Raw genomic sequence first — 3,436 nt, 5'->3', positions numbered from 1 at the left:
TGCCGCTCTGACTGGGGTCAGCTCTGGACCTGCATCAGCAATTAAATGGTGCTTTTAATGAAAAGTGGCCACTTTCAGCAGAAGAAGTCAGTGTTAGTTATTAATGAGGGGCTGCGAGCTGTCAGGGCTGCCCTGGGCTGGTATGGGGGAGCCGTGCACAGCGCCTGCGGGGCCCCAAGCCACAGCCCCCAGCACCAGGCAGCTCCCGTTGTTACGGATTTTATCAACTGAAATTAAATTGTGTTTGATTTTAATATAAGTATAAAATTAAGAGATATTTTAGTAAAAATCATTTATTTACATTTATTGTACTTTGAATTTAGCAATCGACTGCTACTCTAAAATCCCCTGTACAGCCCCGTACCAAGGCCGGGGGGATTGGTCATAATTGTCTAGTAGGAACAGTTAGAACCTAGGTAGTGACCGTAACAGTTTGCAGGTACCTGCCAAGAAAACGATGTCCTTAAGCAAAAGGTAATTCCGGCAGGGGGAGATCGCGACAGCTGACCCACAGACCACCTACTCACATTACACCCCAGAGCCATTTCTAGACATTTCTAACCTTTAGTGAGCAGAATTGGAAATAGGAGGAGAATATGTTAATAATTTATTAGAAACTGTATGTTTATGTATGAATACTTAATGAATATGTATGAGTAGGTTCTATATAAGGTGTGTGGTTCTGGTGCCTGGTACATGTTGTTGCTGAGAGCACTCCCCTACATGTCTGGCTGTCAATAAAGAAATGTCTGCTTATCTACATCACATTGGTGTTGATAAGTTACTTTTATCCCGGTTTTCGGTGACACTGTTGCCCATAAATCTGGCTTTGCAGCCCAAATGGTCCCCTTGACAAAACCACAGCATGCAGGTGCTGGCTGTCCAGCCCAGGGGATGCCACCATGCCGCACCCTTGACCAGCTCCCGCGCCCCCCTCGCAGCCCCTCACCCTGGTGTCGGGGTAGGTTATCTGTAGGTGTTGATGTTGGTGCGCAGCTTGCTCTGGCGGTGTACGGTGACATACCAGAGGCAGACGAAGAGACCTGTGCGTGCATGACAAGGTGGTCACTGCCATGGGTGCACCAAGCTCCTGTGAGCAGTAGGAAGGTGACAAGGACCCTGCTGCTCCCAAACCACGGGGTGACAGGGTGCCCGTCCCCTCAAAAACTTCCTCCTCCCTGCCCCGGTGCTCCCCATCTACCTTGCAAGGAGTTGAGGATTGTGAAGAGGTAGAGCTGGGGGACAAGGAAGACACCAAAGGTGAAGAAGGCCAAGCTCCAGGTGGTGCCCAGCAGGCAGGTGAGCCCCAGCACCGTCACCCAGTCTTTCCTCGCCTGCCCCTTCTGCTGCTGGATCCTCCGCAGTATTGTCACTACCCTCCCCAGCACCAACGTGTTGAAGAGCAGGATGAGGCCGGCATAGCAGAGGGTGGCATAATGGGCGGGTGGACTGGTCAGCCAGCACCTGGCAAAGGGGACATCTTCGAGGACAAGGGCCAGCACCCCCTAGAAGGAGTTGGGTGCAGGAGGGGCATGGTGGCAGGTGCTCCCACACACGGTGAGATGGAGGTGGGCCGCTCACCAAAAAGTGGCACCCAGCAGAGCGATGGCTGGCTCCTGCTGGCCCCAGCCCTGGGTCAGCCCCATGTGTCTGGGGTTTCTGGTGTGCTCAGGGTGCCCAGACTGCATGGGGTGCCCCATGTGCCCAAGGTGCCTGGTGTGTCCAGGGTGCCTGGCACGCCCAGGGTGCGTGCTGTGCCTGGGGTTCATGATGTGTCTGTAGCCTGTGCTGTGCCTGGGCTGTGCCTGGTGTGTCAGGGGTTCCCAGGGTCCACAGGGTGCCCAGGGTCCATGGGGTGCCCAGTGTGTCCAGGGTGCCCGAGGACCTGGCAGACCCCTTCACTCACATAGTCACATTTCTGTAGCCTTCAGAGGTTTTGATGGTGTGGTACCCATACGTGTCTCTCCTGAAGACAAAAACAGCCACCACAGCCAGCGTGGGCAGACCTGTGGGCCCGGGGAGAGGCTGTGTGAGCAGTGCCATGGCAGCCGTTCCATGGGCAGGCATGGCCAAGCAGGTGCCCACTCACCCCAAGCGAAGAGGCAGAGCTTGAGGAGGTAGTGCTGGATGTAAATGTTGTAGACCTTGACGAGGAGGAGGAGGAGGTGGAAGGCCTCAGCAGCCATCCATGCCAGGGTGCAGAGAAGGCCAGCGTGCAGCAGGGCAGCAGTGACTCTGCAGAGCCCCTCTGTGCTGTCGGCCAGCGGCGTGCTCAGCAGGAAGCTGCAGTTGAGCAGGAGCAGCGCAGCCAGGAGGTGCATGTGGATCTTAGTCGTGTTGTCCCTCAGTCGCTGCCTGCAAGAAGTGGGAGGGCAGGGGTTGCTGGTGGGTGCCCACTGGATGGCACGGCACTGCACGGCACGGTGGGGCATGGCATGGCACAGCCCAGTGTGGCATGGCACAGCCCGACATGGCATGGCACAGCCTGACATGGCACAGCCCAGCCCAGCATGGCACAGCCCAGCCCAACATGGCACAGCACAGCTCAACATGGCATGGCACAGCCCAACATGGCATGGCACAGCCCAACATGGCACAGCACAGCTCAACATGGCATGGCACAGCCCAACATGGCATGGCACAGCCCAACATGGCACAGCACAGCTCAACATGGCATGGCACAGCCCAACATGGCATGGCACAGCCCAACATGGCACAGCACAGCTCAACATGGCATGGCACAGCCCAACATGGCATGGCACAGCCCAACATGGCACAGCACAGCTCAACATGGCATGGCACAGCCCAACATGGCATGGCACAGCCCAACATGGCACAGCACAGCTCAACATGGCATGGCACAGCCCAACATGGCATGGCACAGCCCAACATGGCACAGCACAGCTCAACATGGCATGGCACAGCCCAACATGGCATGGCACAGCCCAACATGGCACAGCACAGCTCAACATGGCATGGCACAGCCCAACATGGCATGGCACAGCCCAACATGGCACAGCACAGCTCAACATGGCATGGCACAGCCCAACATGGCATGGCACAGCCCAACATGGCACAGCACAGCTCAACATGGCATGGCACAGCCCAACATGGCATGGCACAGCCCAACATGGCACAGCACAGCTCAACATGGCATGGCACAGCCCAACATGGCATGGCACAGCCCAACATGGCACAGCACAGCTCAACATGGCATGGCACAGCCCAACATGGCATGGCACAGCCCAACATGGCACAGCACAGCTCAACATGGCATGGCACAGCCCAACATGGCATGGCACAGCCCAACATGGCACAGCACAGCTCAACATGGCATGGCACAGCCCAACATGGCATGGCACAGCCCAACATGGCACAGCACAGCTCAACATGGCATGGCACAGCCCAACATGGCATGGCACAGCCCAACATGGCA

At 56.7% G+C, this 3,436-nt stretch overlaps 1 protein-coding gene across 1 annotated transcript in view; it reads right to left on the bottom strand.

Annotated features, from left to right (window-relative positions):
* Window positions 1-959: 959 nt before the first annotated feature.
* ADGRG5 (adhesion G protein-coupled receptor G5) overlaps window positions 960-3,436 on the bottom strand; it is a 5,029-nt gene continuing 2,552 nt past the window's right edge. The window contains exons 7-11 of the mRNA XM_026856996.1: window positions 3,361-3,430; window positions 2,090-2,351; window positions 1,907-2,006; window positions 1,202-1,464; window positions 960-1,043 (exon numbers count right to left, since the gene is read on the bottom strand). Of these exons, the coding sequence (XP_026712797.1) occupies window positions 967-1,043; window positions 1,202-1,464; window positions 1,907-2,006; window positions 2,090-2,351; window positions 3,361-3,430 (772 nt within the window). The 3' untranslated portion in view covers window positions 960-966. The remainder of the gene's footprint in view (window positions 1,044-1,201; window positions 1,465-1,906; window positions 2,007-2,089; window positions 2,352-3,360; window positions 3,431-3,436) is intronic.

The sequence above is a fragment of the Athene cunicularia genome, assembly GCF_003259725.1.
Source record: "Athene cunicularia isolate RWA chromosome 11 unlocalized genomic scaffold, athCun1 chr11_part1, whole genome shotgun sequence".
NCBI classification, from domain to species: domain Eukaryota; kingdom Metazoa; phylum Chordata; class Aves; order Strigiformes; family Strigidae; genus Athene; species Athene cunicularia.
The sequence above is the reverse complement of the archived record's forward strand: the minus strand, read 5'-3'. Positions and strand labels throughout refer to the sequence as shown.